The sequence below is a fragment of the Euprymna scolopes genome, chromosome 43 (genome assembly GCF_053919585.1).
Source record: "Euprymna scolopes isolate OS-2025 chromosome 43, ASM5391958v1, whole genome shotgun sequence".
NCBI classification, from domain to species: Eukaryota; Metazoa; Mollusca; class Cephalopoda; order Sepiida; family Sepiolidae; genus Euprymna; species Euprymna scolopes.
In genome coordinates this window covers 13,805,982-13,826,485 of record NC_136524.1, presented here as the reverse complement: position 1 = coordinate 13,826,485, position 20,504 = coordinate 13,805,982, and the positions used below count along the sequence as shown (strand labels likewise).

The 20,504-nt window shown below is 32.7% G+C and overlaps 1 protein-coding gene across 5 annotated transcripts in view; it reads left to right on the top strand.

Annotated features, from left to right (window-relative positions):
- The window catches only part of LOC145268199 (putative tRNA(His) guanylyltransferase), a 108,974-nt gene that overhangs the window by 23,221 nt on the left and 65,249 nt on the right, over positions 1–20,504 (top strand). For all 5 annotated transcript variants that reach the window (XM_080123457.1, XM_080123456.1, XM_080123460.1 and 2 more), the window contains 2 exons: positions 15,800–15,976; positions 18,982–19,151. In XM_080123457.1, coding sequence (XP_079979583.1) covers positions 15,800–15,976; positions 18,982–19,151 — 347 coding nt within the window. The remainder of the gene's footprint in view (positions 1–15,799; positions 15,977–18,981; positions 19,152–20,504) is intronic.

The following is a 20,504-nucleotide window of genomic DNA, read 5'->3' as shown; positions in this document are numbered from 1 at the left end:
GTGCAAATGCACGTACCAAGATGGCCACCAGTAATAACATAAGAATTGACATTGTTTAATATCCGGAAAGCTACTTATTTGCAGAAAATTTAAATGCAATATTCGTTTTCAGCATACCCGAAAACCTTTAAACGGTAGTCATTTTAAAGAAAAATGTTAAGGTGGAAACAAGGTAAAAATTTACAAAATGCATCACAATGAAATTCTTTATCGAACCGCCTAATTATTATTATTTAGATATCCTCAAAATAAACGGGTTTGTTTTACAGATTCGAAAAAATGGTCTTGACAATAAATAAATTCAAGTTTCACAATATCTTTTTTAGTTAATTGTTAGGTGAAAGTACAGAATAGTTAACAAAACACTCTTCCTTCTCCATGTTAAGAATACGTTTCTAAATAATGTTATTATTTCAGCATGGTAGCATAAGCGCACAAGTACCTTATTTGTTATATACTTGTTTTTTTTTGTTGTTTTTTTACCACTAAAAAACACAATTTTACCTAAAGTACAAGTAAGACGTTATAAATACAATGATAACAGAAACGCATGTACTTCGTACATTTTGTTGTTTTTTAACGTTTTTAGTGCATGTGTACTAAAAGCGTTAAAAAACAACAAAATAGTATTGTTTGGAAATCAAATTTGAAAAGCTTGAAAATAATTTTTTTTAATTGACAAACTCAGAATAAAAAATGAAACTGATTTTTCTGCTTTCGTTTTGAAAGCAGAAAAAACAGGTTTTTTTATTTTTAAAAGAATACAAATGAAACTCGTTAATGTGCTGACTTTAGTCAGATGAGTGCTGGTCAGCGCATAGCGAGCCGTTTTCCCCGTTAAGTGGATTTGAATTTCTATAAACGATAACATTTTAAAGAAATTTCCACACAATTATAATTATCAAATATTTACGTATACATGAAAATAATTCTGAAACTATTATCTATATGAAAATGGATGAAATATACCGATTTATCTTATCAATTTTGAAATATTCTTTGTCAACTGTGCTCAGTCGTAACTTTGTTTCCTGTGGTCATAAAAATATAAATCAAAGTCCAGTAGAGATGGACTTCTATGTTGATATAGCCTGTAAAATTTCAGCCATATCCAATCAAATTTAACCCCATGCATATGTATCCAAACATAGCGTATTAAATGTAAACATTGAAAAAACAGTTTCCCTTTTTGCTGTCATTTTTTACTTTTTTTTCATTTTTAACTTGGAGCATAAAAGTATTGAATGCATAAAAGAAAAATAAATTAATATCATTGGAATGCTTATTTTAGTCTCTTTCCATCAATGTAATTCTTTTAAAAATTGACCCACCAATAAAAAAGATATGACTTGTTGAAGCACATTAGGTATGTAATATTGCCGATGTTCATGAAAATACAGCATACGATTGTAATGCTAATCAATGGCGTCTACAGTCTTATTAGGTCACTGCTATGCGACATTAGCATATAAAGGGTTTACCTACCTGCGTTTCAAACTTTCAGTTCTTTCTTCTCTTTGCTCATATGCTCAGATGTCTTACTTGGCCACGACTTTCTCAAACTACACTTAAAGGTAGAAATACCCTTTGGGGGTCACAAAGATACCTTCCCGTCTTGTTTCTCCACCACTATTCGAACATTTATTGCCTGGTTGCAAGCCTATTGCTGTAAAATCCAGAAGACATTCACTGATCCATCAGCAGTTTATGCAATTCAAAATTCATGACCTTCTAAAAGACAGTGTTATTGGACCCTCTTGCTCTCTCTGGAGAGCACAGATTCTAGTAACCACTAACAATAAACACAAGAAGCATCTTGTCATTGACTTTAGTCAGACCATCAACCGGTTCACATACCTTGATGCTTATCCTTTACCAAGAATTGATGAACTAGTCCAAAAAATCGCTTGTTATTCTGTTTTTACTACCCTTGACTTGCAGAATACGTATCAACTACCAATACAAGAAGAGAAGAAATTCACAGCTTTTGAAGCCTGCGGAAATCTATATCAATTCTGCCAGGTTCCATTTGGCAGTGTATCATGTTTCTGATGATCGATAGACACTAATAAAACGCGAGAAAGTTGCTGACACTTTCGCATATGTTGATAACATCACTATATGCGGCATAATATAATGAAACTTGATAAAAACCTTAATCGTTTTTTAGATGTCAGGAAGTACGGCATAAGTTTCAATGAGAACAAGAATATTATATGAACTGAAAAAGTTACACTTTTAGGGTGTGAATTGTCATTTAGAGTTGTAAAACCAGATCCTGAATGCTTCCATGCTTTGAGATATCTACCTCCACTACAAGATGCTGAATCACAACAGCGAGTTGTCAGAATGTTTTCATATTATGCTCAATGGATTCCTCATTTCACAGATTAAATTTAACAGCTAGCACAGAATAAAGTCTTCCCTTTACCTGAATCCTGCTTAGCGGATGTCATCAACCTCAAAGAACTTGAGCATGCTTCACTTACGAAAATTGATTCCGACATATCCCTTACTGGAGAAACTGACGCCTCGGACGTTGCCTTGGCTGCCACTCTCAATTAGAATGACTGCTCACTTGCTTTCTTTTCCCGATCTCTTTCAGTCAGCAAGCAACAGAACTAACAGATTTTTTGCATAGAAAGGGAATAGCAAGGAAATGGCCAGGTAGAAACGACTAAATTCCACGTTATGGAAAGCGATATTGCTAGCATTGAAGTCGCGAAAACTACCGATTTCTCATTGGGAATCAGTTTTGCATTCCATTCATTCATACTGCCATTAACGCTATACCTCACAAGCGAATATTCCAGTATAATCGAAAATTAACATCTGGTATCTCTTTACCCAGTTGGCTTTAGAATTCATGTCTGGTCCTGATGAAACGTAACGTGCGGTCATCTAAGTAAGAACCCTTTGTCAACAAAGTTGAATTACTAGAATGCAACCCTCACAAACCCACCCGTGTTCCCGACACTGAGGGTCAGTATGCAAATCTAGACCTTTTTCTCACAACTTGCCCTGAGCTATGTTCATCTTTTGTTCTGTCTCCACTGGAATCTTCCAACCACTCTGTTGTATCAGTTAAGATAAAAATGAAATGTAATAAGTTCTCTCCATCATACAGTATATCGATACTCTATAGCTGACTGGGATAGCTTCTGTACATTTATATCAGATCTACCTCTGCGTTCAATATTTAAAAAGAATGTGTCTTCTATAGTATCAGAACTGACGGAATGGTTAATTGTAAGTATAGACAGCTTCATATTCTCAAAAAAATTCCAGCAAAAACCTAACAGCCAGCCGTGGTTCTCTCCAGAATGTGCTGCTGCCATTGTGCACAGAAATCACTTTTCCCATTGCTTCCAAGCCACTTTTAGGACTGCCAACAACCACTGTAAAAGCGTAATAAAAAATGCAAGAGAGTTGTATGCTCAGTCCATTAAATCCAAAGTAGTTGAGCAGCGGCTTGGTTCTCACCAGTTTTGGCAAATAGCAAACCGGGTCCTGAACAGAAGCGTGTGTTCTATCCTAACCATCATCAATGGACCTGAGATCTCATCAGCATCAAACAAAGCCAAAGTCTTTGCCAAAAACTTTGCAACTAATTCTACCCTATATGATCAAGGCCATCAACCCTCATATTTCCTCCTGTAACAGAAAACACACTATGTGATGTACAAATATCTGTGCATGATGTTGCCAAGCTAATCAAGAACTTTGATTCCAGTAAAGCAACTGGCCCTGACGGCATTCCAATTATAGTGTTATAGCTTCAAGCAGAACTAGCTCCCATACTTACAAAGTTGTTTAAGCGTTGTCTTAAGGAGAATTGCTTCCCAACACCCTGGAAAACTTCATCAGTATGCCCTGTATTTAAGAATTCTGGTGATCAGTCCTCTCCCTCTCAGTACAGACCACTAAGTCTCCTGTGCATCATGAGTAAGTTGCTGGAATCTGTTAAATTGAGAAGTAGTCAACCACATCAGAAGAAATAACCTTCTTAGTGACCTGTGATATTGCTTCCGTTTTTCTAGATCTACAGCAGATGTGCTTCTGGTTATATCTCATAGGATTAGCAAATTTCTTGATGGAAGCTTCTTTTCTAAAGCAATTGCTCTTGACATATCAAAGGCCTTTGATAGGGTATGGCATAAAGGCCTACTTCACAAGATTTCCAGCTAAAGAAAGGGATTGATCATTGGACCTTTATTATTTCTGATATTCATAAATGACTTACCTGATAAAATTGTCTCTGAGATGAGTATATTCACTGACGACACCACACTATATAGCAGGCACATAGGGAAAACTAATGAGCACATATCTAAGGTAATGGCACAAACCCTAGAGGAAAACATTCAGCCTGTAGCGAAATGGGGTAAAAAAAAAAATGGATAGTAACTTTTAACGCTGCCAAGACAAAGCTCGTTTCCTTTAATTACATAAAACCTTACCAACCACCAATAGCTATGGCTTAATATACACTACCTGAAAGTACTTAGTTCAAACTCTTCAGCTTAACTTTCACAGGAAACATGAGTTGGAATAGATACATCGAGATCATTGCCAAGGCTGCTGCAAAGAAGGTGGGCTCTCTCTATCGTGCTAGAAAGTTGCTTATGCCTGAAAGTATCCTGTACCTCTACAAAGCCACTATTCGCCCATGTATGGAGTACTGCTGTCACATTTGGGCATCTGCATCTGCTACTAGTTTCTTGCTCCTGGACAGAGTCCGAAAGAGTCGCCAACTGTCATGTAAGCTTCAGCTCCTGTCCCATCAACAAAATGTTGCATCTCTCTGCTTGTTTTACAAGTATTTTAATGGTAAATGCTCTTTTACCCCCTCAACGAAAATGCCCCCAACAAACCTGACAAGCGGCGAAGTCCCACCCCTACACAGTAGATGTAGGAAGGCTTCTTCCCCAGAACTGTTAGAATTTGCAATTCTCTTCTGGTTTCCTGCTTCCCCAACTGTACTGACATGCAGAAGTTCAAGTGTAATGTGAACAGACATCTTGCTGCTGAACTCTCTACACAGTATCCCTGCAACTTGGGTCCCTGATAGTAACCCCTACATCAAAGTGGCTATATGCCTTGTTTTGGGTGAAAATGTAATTAAAAAATTTTTTTTTTAAATGGTATAGCTGGAAATGTCTGCTCAATTTATAAATTATTTCTCTCTGATAGGTTCATAAGAGTAGTGTGGTTGATGGGAAGAAATTGGAATCTCACAGTATTAATGCTGGAATCCCTCAAAAGTCCATCCTGGACTCGACTCTCTTCCTGATATACATCAATGATCTCCCAAAACACATCTTTAGATCATTTGTAGACATTTATACTCACAACACTACCATTTATGGCAACACATCAAAGGCCGTAAATGACCAAGTTGTCTCTGATCTTGAGCATGTGGTACAATGGGGAAACAGGTGGCTGGTTACTTGTAATGCATCTAAAACCAAGCTCCTATCTTTACATCATTTTTTTATTTATTTATTTTTTTTTTTTACATAGGCGTAACCACTTATCAAGGATAAGGGTTAAAGAGTGTAGAGTAGTCAAAAGGACAATATAGTAATCGATAGTAATGGAATTTCGGTAAATTCAATGCTCTGATCCCCATTTGGCATCAATTGAAATGAATGGCTCTTGTCTTTAGTAGGCTCCATGTTTTGACAAGCTTCTGGGCTTGACCTTTACTCCTGATCTGAAATGGAACACGTACATCATCTGTTGCCAAGATCACTGGGAAAATGGTGGGATCCTTTTACCACTCCAGAAGATATCTCACTGCTGATGCAATTCTTTATCTATATAAAAGCCAAGTATGCCCAAGGATGGCGTACTGTTGCTACATCTGGGGAGGAGCTGCTAGAAGCAGCTTATCCTGCCTTGACAGAGTTTAAAATAGACTTTGCAGCTTAGTAGCGGATGCCCTTTTCACTTTCCTGTAACCTCTTTCCCACAGAAGAAACATTGCGAGCTTGTCTCTGCTTTGTCGTTATTTTCATGGCAAGTGCTTGTCTGAGATCCAATCTATGTTCCCCCCTCACCAAACTGTCATGAAAAACACTCATCTAGCTGAAACCACTGTCAATAATTTCCCCCACTCTTTATCTGTGCTTAAGCCAAAACATAGATTCCAATACTAACAATTACTACAATACTATCCCATTGATTACTGTACACGCAGTAACCCTTATCCCCGAGTGGCTTCCGGGCCTTGATAAGTGGTGACTGTCATGTAAAAAAAAAAAAAAAAAAAAAAGTTGAGGAAATTAAAGACATACCCAAAAGAAAGAGCAGAGGCAGAAATTTTCTTGCTAAATTCACAAAAGACTAGAGAAAGAATAAATAAGAAATACTTCAATATAACAATTTGGGGATTATTACTTACTTTTTATAATTTTGTTACATACTATTTGTTCATTTCATAACCTGTTTATTTTCTTTAATGGTTCTTATGCGGAAAAAGGGCTTTTACACTATGTGAACTAAATGATATTTCTGATGCCACATAACATGCTCATCTCAAAATGACATCATTTTCTCTCATCTCTTGTGGCCATGTGTCATCAAACTGCTTGCATCTGTCAGCCTTTGCTCTGTAAACAAGTCTTTCATAACACCAATAAATGGATGCAACTCTCTTGTGCTTTTTTGGGATAAAGTGAGTTTATTTCTGCATTCCACCAGGCTAAACGTGTCACCAATTTCTTCCTAGTTGTTCATCTTGGTGGTGGTGGGGGGGGGGGGCCTGAGTTCCTGCTATATTTCAACCACCATGTGCATCTCCTTTCTCCTTGCTTTCAGGAAAAAAATGCCTGATCTGTTCTCATCACTACCCTGAGATTAGCTGTCTTACTCTCTTTCAAATCTCATTTTCTTTCGATTATACCTATTGCAGTTATAAAATGTACTAAAATCCACAGACTGCAAGGTATGGATTTATTAAAAATCAATGCTGCAAATTAATTCTATGGAGTCAGAAAAACAATAAATCGCATGACTAAAAAAGTTAACATTTAGTTGAAAGAAAACAATCATTCAAGCACGACAATTACTCCTACATACATTGTAGTGCCAAAACTAAATTTTAGAAAAGGTCATCCAGGAGAAGCAATTAGGTATCACTAATAGTTGCCATTAAAAAGCCACATGTGGGTGTAAGAATATGCTGTCAAAAATTGGCATCAAGCTTCAGATTTTTGTTTGGATTTGTTCCCCATAATTAGTATTGAAATAGCCAATCACAAATTAGCAGATATGAAACACTTTGCGGAAATTGATTTCAAGTTGGTCTACAATAAAATTGAAATAGATGGCAAATATTAAGAAATTACAACACTGAACTCCTTCATGGGATTATTGAGATAGTTTCCCTTGCTGTTCAGAATTAAAACTGCAAACCATTTTTTCTTTGTTTATGAAGAGCTGTTGAGAAAACATTAAGAAAAGTGGACACCATGATAATAATATGAAGACCTGGTATAAAAGAAATAAGTAGGCAGAGCCAGAGAGAGTAAAATTCATTGCACAAAATAGGACAGAACATGATTATATTAGAAAAAAAAATAGCAGCCAATATTAGGTCATGCTGACCAATTTAAAACCAAGGTTGAACCTGAACATATCAAAATGCCTGAGAAGGAACAAGAAGAAAACTGAGAAAGAGTAACACAAAATCGAACAAAACATGGGGGAAAGTGAGAATAATGTAATCGATGTAGAGGATGAAGATAGAGCAAGGTGTCCATTAAAAAGGAGAGAACAAATGTGAGAGTGGCACAGACCTTGCAGAATAATCAGGAGTTGAGGTCAAATTAGGGCATCAAATATTGCAGGCCCATGAAGGTGTTGTGTGGCATGCAAATTACATATCTGAATAAATAGAGAAAGCATTGAGCATTGTGGTATTGCTGTAATTCTGAGACTTGATACGAAATTAACGAATTTAGGAAAACTCGTCCCCTTTCGCTAGGTAGGAAAACTGGTCCCTTATTGAATAAATATCGATTGAAAACACATTTTATGATCGTTCTTGAAGGAGATATTGTTTTTTTAAAATAAACTATAGCCCCCCCCCTAATATTTTTTAAAAAATATTTTTACTTGTTTAATGTTTTTTTGTTTTTGTTTTTTTTTAAATAAAATCGATTTTCTAAGTGTCCGTTTTTTACCTAACTGGCTAAGTTCTTAGTGGGTTAACTTATTTTAAAGCGTTTATTATGTTCATACAAAGTTTATTACAAATTTTTTTTTTGTTCTTATTTTAACGATGTTTTTTGGAGTCATAAAAACAATAAAAAAAACAAAACAAAAAAATTAAAAAACAGGGAGCGATTCGATTCTTCGTTACGCTTTTGGTTTTGTTTTTTAATTATGATAGTTTTTTGTTATGTTTTTGTTTTCTGTCATACCAAATGCACTCATGCGTTATTTAAAATTATGATTTTATCAATTATCAACATTTATTGTCGTCCTGTCAAATTTTGCAAAAATTAACTAATAAATTAAAAGCGAAATATTTTTTTGGCGCGAGAGATGCCATGTGCTAACAATCTCTCGTTAACTCATTTTTAATTTTTTTAATTTTTACTTCAAAATTCTAAAATCAATAAGAAAGAGAGAAAGTAATCACTAAATAAATTTATTAATCAATTTTATTGAAAACTCCGCTATCGTTTATCAAGAATCTTTTTAATTTCATTTTTTGTTGGTTGCTTTTCGAAGGGCGATATAGGTTTTATCCCCCCCCTCTCTCTCTAAATTATATTTTAAAAAATATTAAAATTTATTATTTTCTTTTTAAAACCAAATCTCCCTCAGTAATTTCTATTTTTTAGCGATTATCAAGACCCCCTAAGATGTGATATACCGGGCATTATTTCTCGTTCTCACGTAACACTCGACATGTTTTTTGTTTGTTTTCTGTTTTTTTTTCTTTACCAAATAAACGATTCCAAATAAATTAAATAAACAACATAGTCGGCGAGGTAGAAAAATCGATTTTACCTTTTTATAAACAACAGTATATAAGTAAATTCTTTTTATATTAATATAAAAAAAATATGCGGTCTCGTTTATGAACATAATAAACGCTTTTATTAAAAACACAAAAAAAACATTAAACAAGTAAAAATATTTTTTTAAAAATATTAGGGGGGGGGCTATAGTTTATTTTAAAAAACAATATCTCCTTCAAGAACGATCATAAAATGTGTTTTCAATCGATATTTATTCAATAAGGGACCAGTTTTCCTACCTAGCGAAAGGGGACAAGTTTTCCCGAGAAGAGTTTTCCCGGGACGAGTTTTCCCGGCACCGAAATTAACATGGCATAACAATATATCAAATTTAAATTATTATAACAGTTTTTTCAATAGTGTAGGACTAGAGCTATAAATTTCTGTATCATACTAGCGGGAGTGCCTGGGTGGTGTAGTAAGGACCCCCCCCCCCCAGTGGTAGTAGTGGCAGGGGGGTCAAAACAGCAGTAGGCAGCCCGGGTGGAAAGAGGTGTTGTTAAAAAAAAAAAAAAAAAAAAAAAAAGTGGTAGTGGGCAGGCAGGCCCAAACCCGTAACACGAAGGAGGTGTCATGAAATTAAGCATAGTCAATTCAACCGAGACAATGACTTTGCAAAAATGTCAACACAAAAACCTTACCCTTCCTTGTAGAAAAGTGTCCAGTTGAGAGTGAAGGAATGAATGTTTTTGCCCAATTTTTCAATATTTGTCGTCCGAAAGATCAAGCTTGAAAACGATACCAATCTGGTCAGGATCTGTCACGTGTGTTGAAAGTTTTTAGCAGACATACAAACACACAAATTTTGTCTTTTATATATGAGACTAGCGGGGGTACCCGGCGTTGCCCCAGTGTTTGGAGGTGTGTGTGCTCTTAAATAAAAAAGAAACGAGGGGGGGGGTAGGATTGAACCTGAAGCCCTGAGGCGAAGTTTGAAAATAAAATGTGAAAAAAACATGAACCGTTAAGCCAGCCAGAATGAGTTACTGAAAGATGTTTGAATTTATTTAAGTAAAAACCAAACTGACAGATGCCCGCACAGAAGTCGTAGAGCATTACGACGACGACGTAAGCAATAGCAAATGAGGTCTGTTTGAATTGAAATAATCGGCCCAGACAATATATCAAAGTTATTGTTTTCGTAAAGGGAAGGGGGTGGGTTAAAATTTTGAAAATGATTGTCGAAATTAGTAACATATCCAAGAATTATAAAAAAATGATGAAAAGTGAATGAATTGATTGGTATGTTTTTAATAAAATAAACAACCTAGAGAATATATCAAAGTTATTATTTTCGTAAAGGAGGAGGGGTAATGTGGGTTAAAATTATGAAAAATGATTGTCGAAATTAGTAACATATCAAAGAATTATGAAACATGATTAAATATGAGTTAATTTATTGGTGTTTTTCAATGAAATCATCAAACCAAACAATATATCAAAGTTATTTTCGTAAGGGCAGTGGACAATAATGTGGGTTACAATTATGAAAAATGATTGTCGAAATTAGAAACATATCCAAAAATTATGAAAAATGATGAAATGTGAGTTAATTGATAGGTGCGTTTTAATGAAATAAACCCAGATAATATATCAAAATTATTATTTTTGGTAAGAGTAGGGGTGATAATGTGGGTTAAAATTATGAAAATTTGTTGTCGAAATGAGTAACATATCCAAGAATTATGAAAAATGATAAAATGTAAGTTAAATCATTGGTGCGTTTTTAATGTAATAATTAACCTAGACAATATATCAAAGTTATTATTTTAGTAAGGAAGTAGGCAATAACATGGGTTACAAATATCAAAAATGATTGTCGAAATTAGTAACATATCCAAGAATTATGAAAAATAATGAAAAGTGAATTAATTGATTACTGTGTTTGTAATCAAATAATTAACCCAGACAATATATCAAAGTTATTTTCGTAAGGTAGGGGTGAAAATGTAGGTACAAATTATGAAACATGATTGTTGGAATTAGTAACATATCCAGGAATTATGAAAAATGATGAAATGTGAATAAATCGATTGATGTATTTGTAATGAAATAAACAACCCAGACAATATACCAGAGTTATTACTTTTGTAAGGGGCGTGATAATGTGGGTTGAAATTATAAAAAATGGTTGTCGAAATTAGAGAATTATGAAAAATGATGATATGTGAGTTAATTGATTATTGTGTTTGTAATGAAATAATCGGCCCAGACAATATATCAAAGTTATTATTTTTGTAAGAGAGTAGGCGATAACGTGGGTTGCAAATATCAAAAATGATTGTCAAAATTAGTAACATATCCAAGAATTATGAAAAATGATGAAATGTGAATAAATCGATTAGTGTGTCTGTAACGAAATAAACAACCTAGACAATATGCCAAAGTTATTATTTTCATAATGGATCGGGCGTGATAATGTGGGTTAAAATTATGAAATGATAGTCGAAATTAGTAATATATTCAAGAATTATAAAAAATGATGAGATGTGAGTTAATAGATTGGTGTGTTGGTAATGAAAAAATTAACCCGGACAATATATCTATTATTATTTTCGTAAGGGGGCAGGGCGATAATGTGGGTTTAAATTATGAAAAATGATTGTCGAGATTAGTAACATAATCAAGAATTGTGAAAAATTATGAAATGTGAGTTAATTGATTTATGTGTTTAATGAAATAATAAACCCAGATAATATATCAAAGTTATTATTTTGGTAAGAGGGTGTGATAATGTAGATTAAAATTATAAAAAATGATTATTGAAATTAGTAACATATCCAAGAATTATGAAAAATGATGAAATGTGAGTTAATTTATTGGTGTTTTTTTTTTTTTTTTTTTTTAATTAAATCATCAAACCAAACGATATATCAAAGTTATTATTTTTGTAAGGGCAGCGTGGGTTACAATTATGAAAAATGATTGTCAAAATTAGTAACATATCCAAGTATTATGAAAAATAATGAAATGCAAGTTAATTGATTGGTGTGTTTTAATGAAATAAGCCCAGACAATTTATCAGTTTCTATCTTTACATCATCAACGTTCTGATCCCCATCTGGCATCAATTAAAATGAATGGGTCTCGTCTTGGGGAGGCCTCAAGTTTTGACAGGCTTCTGGGCTTGACCTTTACTCCTGATCTTAAATGGAATACGTACATCAAATCTGTTGCCAAGGCTGCTGGAAAAATGGTTGGATCCTTCTATCGATCCAATAGATATCTCACTGCTGATGCAATTCTCTATCTATATAAGAGCCAGATACGTCCAAGAATGGAATACTGTTGCCACATCTGGGCAGGAGCGGCTAGAAAAGACTTGTCCTGCCTTGATAGAGTTCAAAATAGACTTTGTGGCCTGGTGGGAGATGTCCTTTTCTCTTCGCTGCAACCTCTATCTCACAGAAGAGATGTTGCGAGTTTGTCTCTGCTTTATCGTTATTTTCATGGAAAGTGTTCGACTGAGCTTCAATCTATGGTCCCCCCTCGCCAAACTTTCACAAGAAACACTCGTCTAGCTGAAAACATTATCAATAATTTTCCCCACTCTTTATCTGTGCCTAAACCTAAACATAGATTCCATGATCAAAGCTTCTTTCTTAGAACTTAATGCCTGTGGAATTGTCTTCCGTTTTCCTGCTTTCCAGCTGTCTATAATATGGTTGTCTTCAAGTCCAACGTGAACAAGTTTCTGATGAGCCGTTCCACTTAAGTTAACAAATTTACCGAACTTCCATTACTATTGATGACTATATTGTCCTTTTGACTACTCTACACTCTTTAACACTTATCCTTGAGTGGCTGATCGGCCTTGATAAGTGGTGACGCTTATGTAAAAAAAAAAAAAAAAAGAAAAGGTGATTAACAATATTTTTCTCAATTTTCAATGTTAACTTTGGTGAATGACGTCACAGTTGTAGTGGTGAGTGGAAAGGCATGATTATGTTGCTTTTTAACTTGCTCTGGAATTCTCTATGAATTAACAAACCTTCACTTTTGGGGTGGGGCTGAAGAGAGTAATATCCATTTTGGGATCATTATGAAATCTCCCACAATGTCATATTCCAAAAATATGGAATAACTATGGAATCATATTCTGGAAATGACATCGTTTCTCTTACTAATATGTTGTTGTTGGTGGTTGTGGTAGTAAGAGGGGAGAACTATATTAATATTGAAAATTGTGGTAAAGTAAAAGTTGCCTAACCATCATTCACGTCAGTGCATTTATGTAATTATTTGGAAAACCTGCTCTGTTATGGTCAAAAAATTTTATCATTTCACTTAAAATGATGGTGTCAGTAGCAGGGAGGGAAAGGACACAGTAATGTGGAATTTTGTAGTGAAGCAAGGGTTGCCTAATCACAAATTTTCTCAAACTATTTGTTTATTTGTTTGTAAAGCCTGCTGAGTAATCTTCTGAAAATGATGGTAGTGGGGAAAAATAAAACAGAGTAATGTGGAATTTGATAATGAAGCAAGGGTTGACTAATCACTTAACTGTGTCAATGTATTTATGCATTAATTTTCAAATCCTGCTGAGACATCTTCCAAAAATGACATAATATTTCTTACAATAATAGTGGCATCAGTGAAGAAGGAAAGAAATGCAGTAATGTTGAAATTTATGGTGAAGCAGGGGTTGTGAACTCATAAACCAACACAATGTATTTATGTATTAATTTGGAAATCCTAATGATCCATCTTCTAAAAATGATCTAGTTTTCTAAAATTATGGTAGCCTTGGTGGGAATAGAAATTATTTCATATATGTTGTACAATACCTGGCGAGAGTATGTTAAATTGTTTCATATATGTATATAAATTACCCGCCCAAAAGTAGGTAAACATTTTAAATATGTGTTGTAAATTACCTGTCCAAGAAAGGTAAAATTATTTCATATACATTCTATAAAATACCTGTTCTAGGGAAGGTACAATTATTTCATCTGTATAATAGCCATCCTAGCGTAGGTAAAATATTCTTTTGCTCGAAATAGCAAATGATGCATAGACATTAAAAATTCCTCTCTCCAAAGAATAACAATTATATTCAAAATTAACTTCAATTTTCTCATTGTTTATACGGTCCCGAGCAACGCCAGGTAGCCCCGCTAGTAAATAAATGAAAAAAGTGGTAATAGGCAAGCAGACTGAAACCCGTACCATGAAGAAGGAAAAGAACGTGAAAAAAGTAAAAAGAAGAGAGAGAGAGGTGGGATTGAACTCAAAAACGTGAGGTGACTGGTCTTTCTCGCTAACCATTACACCATAGCAGATAGTTAAATGAATGAGTTGGTAATTAAGTTAAGAATCATGCAGGCGCAAAAATGAACGTTGCTTTTTAAATCTGGCTGATGGCCAGTTAAGCTTTCAGCTTTCTGCCGTATTTGTTTCCCCACAATGTTGGGGAAAAAAGAACTCTGGCAGCATCCAAATGAATAGCAATTGTCTGATATGAAGGGTTTCTCCCACATTAATCAAAACTAACTGCCTGCCTTCAAGACATCTCGGCCAGGAAGGCCAGTGAATGCCTCTACTTCGATCGGTTTGGTTTTATTTATGAGAAAGATAAACAAACACTGGAAACGAGGGATTTTTTTAAAAGTTGATCAAAATAAAGATAGAGACAATGTCCATCTGCAATATACATGCCAACATACACATACATAAATTCATACATACATACATATATGCATGTACACATACATGTAGAATATGCATGAAGGAGCGTTCATGACAACGATGATGATGGTTGGTACGAATAAGTGAATTTAACATGAATAAAAAAGAAACAGTCCAATACACACAGTGTAGAAGAGACAGTCATTTGCTGCACCACTTGTACAACTTTTTTTTTTCTTTTGCATACATACATACATTTAAACAGACACGTGAAATTTATATTATAGATAACTCTTGCAACTTGATAAATTATACGCTTTGCAATGTTTTTTTTTTTTCATGTATTCTTTTATCTTTTACATGCTAATCATATCACTTTAGTTCACTCCTCTGATCTTTCTATATTATTCCTTGTAGTATGTTACATTGATTCACTATTTGTTTATCTATAAATTACTATTGTATACTGTTTAACAATTTTTTGTAGTGATCAACTTGTGTTATTCATTTAGTTGTTCAAGGTTTAATTATAATTAATTCTTACTATTATATTTATTTTCGATGTTCAATGTTGCCCATAGTTATTTATTTGCTGTTCTTCAAATATTTATTATACTGTATGATGAATCATACTTCCACATCCTATTATCCTTTTATTTATGATTTTATTTTATGAATTTGTTTTTAGATATTAGACACATTATATGTATGCTAATTTTTATGGATTTCGATCAATGATTCTATTATATCATTGTGTTATGTAATTCTTTAATTTATTAATTTTCTCATTATTATATCTTTATCTTTATATCATCTTTATGTAAGCAATAGCCTATGATCTCATTTCACTTATAATATTTCATTTATATCTTAGTATTTCTACCAATTCAGTAATGCATAAATTGTATCTTTTTTTTAATGTGAATTGTCCATTCCATGGTAAACTTAATATTTTGGTCTTGCTTTTTTATATAATTTTGCTTGTACTGCCCTCCAGGATATTAAAATTGTTGACTTGTGCTATGGACTGATTTTAATTAACAGCTATTCTTTAACCTTTTCTTTCACATTTATGTATGTATATTTGAAAAATATTTTATTTTATTCAGTTTAATTTAAATAAAATCTTTTTGCAGATTCTGTAATGTTCATCATTTTGTAAAACCGAATGATGACCGAGCTTTGCAGCTGATGTCTCGTGCTGCACAGTGCGTCATGGAAGAATTCAAGGACATAATTTTGTGTTATGGTCAAAGTGATGAATATAGTTTTGTTTTTAAAAAGAATACACAACTTTATAACAGACGTGCAAGGTAAGTATTTCTTTATACACTCGTTTTATATAGTTTCTAGCAGAAAGATGCAGGATTGAATGAGTAAACCTATATTCTCCTGGTCTCAACTCATAACCCTATATATGTCCTATTCTATAACAATCAATTTTTCACATTCTATAACATTCAATTTTTCAAATAGAACTCAAGAATTATTGGATTTTTAAGGGGATGGAAGTATAGTGACATTTTTTTTTCTAATAATTTGCAGTAAATTTACAGTTTGAAGCACACTTGGCATTTTCCTAGAAATGAATAAGAACCCTAAATCCCTGTGTATCAATTCTCCTAGTTCTGAAACTCACATTACCATTAGAAATAATATTTCTAAAATTTCTAAATAAAATTAAAGAAAAACCGTCATATCTCCTTTTTAGTGTATGTCAAACTCAAACATAAAAAACATTCTAATGATTAGAATGAAATATATTTATCCAACTACCCTCAATAATTTAGTTTCAGAATATGTATATAGTTATAGGAGGTCTGTTTCTAAGACACTGACATATTTTTGTAAACAAACAGACAAAATGCCCAACTTTATACATAGACAAAAGTATTTATGTGATTTTGATAAAGTTGCTTGATTAAAAATTAAAAAAAATGGTAACTCTAATATATAAAATCAAAAAGACTTGATAGATGAGTAGAATTTTAATAAAAAATAAATTTAATTTAATATTTGTAGTCTACAAATTTTGTACATTTCAGCTTTAGAAGGGAGGTAATCTTCTACAACATGCTGGCTTGACTTGAGTGTCATTGGAAATTTGTAGATTCCAAAGAGTAAATTAATTTTATTTCTTATTTAAATTCTACTCAATGATTTTCCATAATTTTTGGTAAACTGATATTTTTACTAATAAGTATATTCATAATTTTTTCCTGTTATTTTATTTTGAACTGCCATATTTCATTTGAATGTCAATAAAAATAAATACCAAATCATTGTTAATCAATATTACTTGTCTACAATGTTATTTTTTCATATAATTTTTATTGTTTCTAGCTGTAGATATATAAAAACTACTATGACTGCTACATCAGGTTTATGTGTACTTTGAACACACAAAACAAGCCACACACATGTGTGCAGCACACAAACCATATTGCCATGTTTATCTGATATTTGACACAAAAAGGCATTAAGGTCATCTCAGAAAATAGGGGTATATTTTTGGCCAGATAGAGAGGATTTACAGAATTGAAAATTGGACTGGTCCCATAATGCTCTGGTCGACTATGGGAATTTCCATCTTTTACAGAAATACAAAATCTATATGAAAAATTTTCTTTGATTTATTTCTGAGATTAATTCATATCTACTCAATTTTTTTTTGTTGAGGGGAGTAGTAAATACCGGCCATGAATATTCTTTAGGCATTCAATGGCTACATTCAAGATTAAGCTCTCCTTTGGCGAGGAGGCAGGAAAATGCCTATTCTCAATAAAGCTATATTTAAATACCACTATAATACTTAGTTTTGTTCATGAATAGACATCCACTGTATGATACCATGCGCCAGTTTAAAAAAAAATTGAAATTTGTACATCTGAATTTATAATTAACACAAATGCGGTACAAGCGTTTACAAATCGGGGTGAGGGTGGGGGTTACAAAATCTTACCGAAAATGTTGTTTTATGATGCTCACATTTTTATCACTTTATTTACTTAAAACTCTAAAAATATATAAACCACCTTAAATCATTAAAAATTACTCATTAGTAAAAATAGATTTTTTTTTTTTTTTTTTTTTTTTTTTTAATAAATTAAGTTAAACCAATTACCGCCCTTAGACTCGTAAATCAAATAATAAATAAAGCCATGACAATTATCTCCCCTTAAAAACTTGCAAAAAAAAAAAAAAAAAAAAACTCTCTCTCTATAGATATTAACTGTAGCGTCTTTAAATCAAAATACGCTAACGGAAACAATTTACTGCACGAGCGTCGCCCTTTTAAAATTCATTATTCAATAAAATAAAAAGCTATAGCAAACATCTAAATGACTACTTTAAATAGTTCCTGATTTCAAAAAAGAAAAACCAAAAGGTAATTATATATCTATATATTTTTAAATCAAATTTATTATGTAAATTCAAAAAAAATATATATTTTTTCTACTCATTTCTATCTCTAACCTATACCAATTTTCTTATTAATTTTCTTATAAATTTTAAATCCAAACCTTTTACTTCAATTTTTCAGATTCATCTGCCTTACTTTTAATGCTAGGTTTATTTTTGGTGTCTTTTCAATTCAATAGAAATCCTCCTAAATTTGCTGATGAGGAGACCGTGCTTAACAAAAAAACTATGTATAATTGTTCTACGTGACTTCATGTATACCACAAATAAAAAGCACGGATTTCCGAAACGATCGTACAGATAATTGACTTTGTTGTTGTTCCTTCTTATGAAACTGATTTTTAATTTAATTAAATTTTGATTTTTAAATTTTAAAAATTTTTTAAATTATAAATCACATTACTTAATATTGAATTAGCTCTAGGACATTTAACTATCGAGCTTATTATATATCTAAATTACAACGAGCATTTCCTGTATTTTAATTAAACTAGTAATTTCACTATTACATTAAAATACACTTAGCTCTTTAGACTATTATTCTAATCTCCTTTAAATTATATATATATATATGTATATGGCAGTATCTTGTACATATTTCAATTCATGTTGCCTGTGAATGTTAGATACTCGGAAAGGATGTTCTCATCCATAATGATGTCTGGAAAGTGGGTTTGAGGTTTTGATAATAATTATGAAATTTTGACCCTTAGTTTAAAATGCTAATATATAATATATATATATATATATATATATATATAATCAAGGGAATCAGGAAATCCGTATTACACTTGTATTAAGAAAATTTACCTTTTTAAGACAAAATACCATTGTCCATTTTTAAATTGCATTGTCCATGTTTTTACTTTCTCTTTTTTTTTTTTTTTTTTTCCAGTAAACTGATGACAAATGTTGTAAGCCTATTTGCATCTTCATTTGTGTTTGTTTGGCCTCGGTATTTTAGTACCCAAGAACTTCAATACCCACCCTCTTTTGATGCACGCGTTATCAGCTATCCTTCAGACCAAAATCTTAAAGATTACCTCAGCTGGCGCCAAGCAGATTGTAAGTATAGCCTCCAAAATAAAAAAAATATATATTGTGATTAAGTAACACATTGGAATTAAGTACTTTTTTGGAGGAGGAGGGGTAAGGCAGAATTAAATGATAAAAGCAAAACACAATATCAGATTTATTAAATTGTTAATGTAACTTTACTGTGGAGAAAGTAATGCAAAATATGACTTACACCAGGAATCAAGAAAGGGAAGAGACAAGAAAATCTTTGGTCTATAGATGGCTTATTAATATAAATATAACATTGATGTGTCTATAGATGGCTTATTAATATAAATATAACATTGATGTGTCTATTGATGGCTTATTAATATAAATATAACATTGATGTGTCTATAGATGGCTTATTAATATACATATAACATTGATTTGTCTATAGATGGCTTATTAATATACATATAACATTGATTTGTCTATAGATGGCTTATTAATATACATATAACATTGATGTGTCTATAGATGGCTTATTAATATACATATAACATTGATGTGTCTATAGATGGCTTATTAATATACATATAACATTTATTTGTCTATAGATGGCTTATTAATATAAATATAACATTGATTTGTCTATAGATGGCTTATTAATATAAATATAACATTGATTTGTCTATAGATGGCTTATTAATATACATATAACATTGATGTGTCTATAGATGGCTTATTAATATAAATCAGAGAGGCGGTAGCACTCTCTATATAGGGATGGCCCGTACACGCCTATATACGCCTACAAAACAAAACTATCCAAATCTCAACTAAAATCAACTTATAAGTTTCAAAAGGCACATATTCTTACAGAGAAGCGTCTTACGAATTCAGCGAGTGTCAGAACGTCGGTTAAAATGTCAAAAGATAGCAAAAATGAAAAGGGTACAAAAATGGCCAATTGTTCTTTCTTTCTTTTGAGACGATGTATCTCTGTGTACGAACGGTCTCTGACAACAATTCAAGCATCAATCGACTGCTCTTTATACGGAGAAGTGCAGTGACCCATCGCTTTTTAGCTAACTCCATAATTAAATAAGATTACGTGTAATAACAAGTTTTAAACACTATATACCCAATGTAGACAGACCACTTCGAACATGGAACTTCTCTCAAAAGGGACAGCTCCAAATAATACACCGGATGCTCACAGACGTTCCAGTTTGCCAGTGGCCTATATTTCTTGGACGCTGAATATTTGAGGTGAACGTTAAGGTTTTTTCTTTAAACAGTAACCCACCAGCGTTAATGAAACCACGAAATCTTTATCTCAGTTGATCAAAATTGTTATAAGAATAACCTATCAGCAAGTACGACGTCAAAAAACAATGTTATAAAAACAAATAATTC